Below are 814 nucleotides of genomic sequence, written 5' to 3'. Positions count from 1 at the left end.
GAGCTGGTTACTATCCAGAAAAGCCCTTCTCAAAGCCTCTAAACATCTCAAAGAAATATGCGGCCAGTGCAGCCTTTTATATCCATCAGCAGCACCTTGTGTACTTAGCGCCTGTTTAGTCTCACTAGAACCAGATTCAACTCTTAGACTTATGGCTGATCAGTTCACACCCGATGAAAGGTTTAGTCAGGCGTCGGTAAACTGCCAATTATCTACACCACAAGATGTTACTTGCACTCATATTCTCGTCTTTCCTACATCTGCCACCACACAGGTATGTTTCTGCAAATATTATTTATAAAAAAAGAACACAATAAATCATCAGTTATCGCAAATCCATTTATAATAATAGTGAAAATAAAATTTTTAATGTTACATTTTATTGTTATTCTGAAGAAAACATTTCAATAAAAATTAAGTGTACTAAATCAAAATTTTTGCGTGAAAGGTTTCTATTCAAAATACATATGAAATTAGTCAAAATAGATTTATTTTAAATTTTGCACATAAGTAGAATCATAGGTAGGCCATCGATTACAGGTGTTAGATTTGTCGCCGGCCGTTACGATACGAAGAGGGAAGGGATACAGTGCGCATTTTACGAAACACATCGACGGCAATAACTTTTGAAGATATCAAAACACAATTTATGCCAAAAAATAACGAAAAGATAAAACTTTCTATTAGTGTACATTTTTCATTTGCTTCAAATTTTTCTATACAAGTTTCATATATTTTTATGATTTTTTCGGGACTAAACAATATAGGAAGACTGCAATTCTCCAAAAAAGTATCAAGTTTTAACGAAAAATGT

General features: G+C 32.9%; 1 protein-coding gene across 1 annotated transcript in view; it reads left to right on the top strand.

Annotated features, from left to right (window-relative positions):
- The window catches only part of LOC108578175 (mediator of RNA polymerase II transcription subunit 13), a 33,723-nt gene that overhangs the window by 30,405 nt on the left and 2,504 nt on the right, over positions 1-814 (top strand). The window contains 1 exon segment of the mRNA XM_017941456.1: positions 1-274. Coding sequence (XP_017796945.1) covers positions 1-274 — 274 coding nt within the window.

Source organism: Habropoda laboriosa, unplaced genomic scaffold (assembly GCF_001263275.1).
Source record: "Habropoda laboriosa isolate 0110345459 unplaced genomic scaffold, ASM126327v1 scaffold1329, whole genome shotgun sequence".
Classification (NCBI taxonomy): domain Eukaryota; kingdom Metazoa; phylum Arthropoda; class Insecta; order Hymenoptera; family Apidae; genus Habropoda; species Habropoda laboriosa.
Note: the sequence above shows the minus strand (reverse complement) of the source record. Positions and strands in the feature narration are given on the sequence as shown.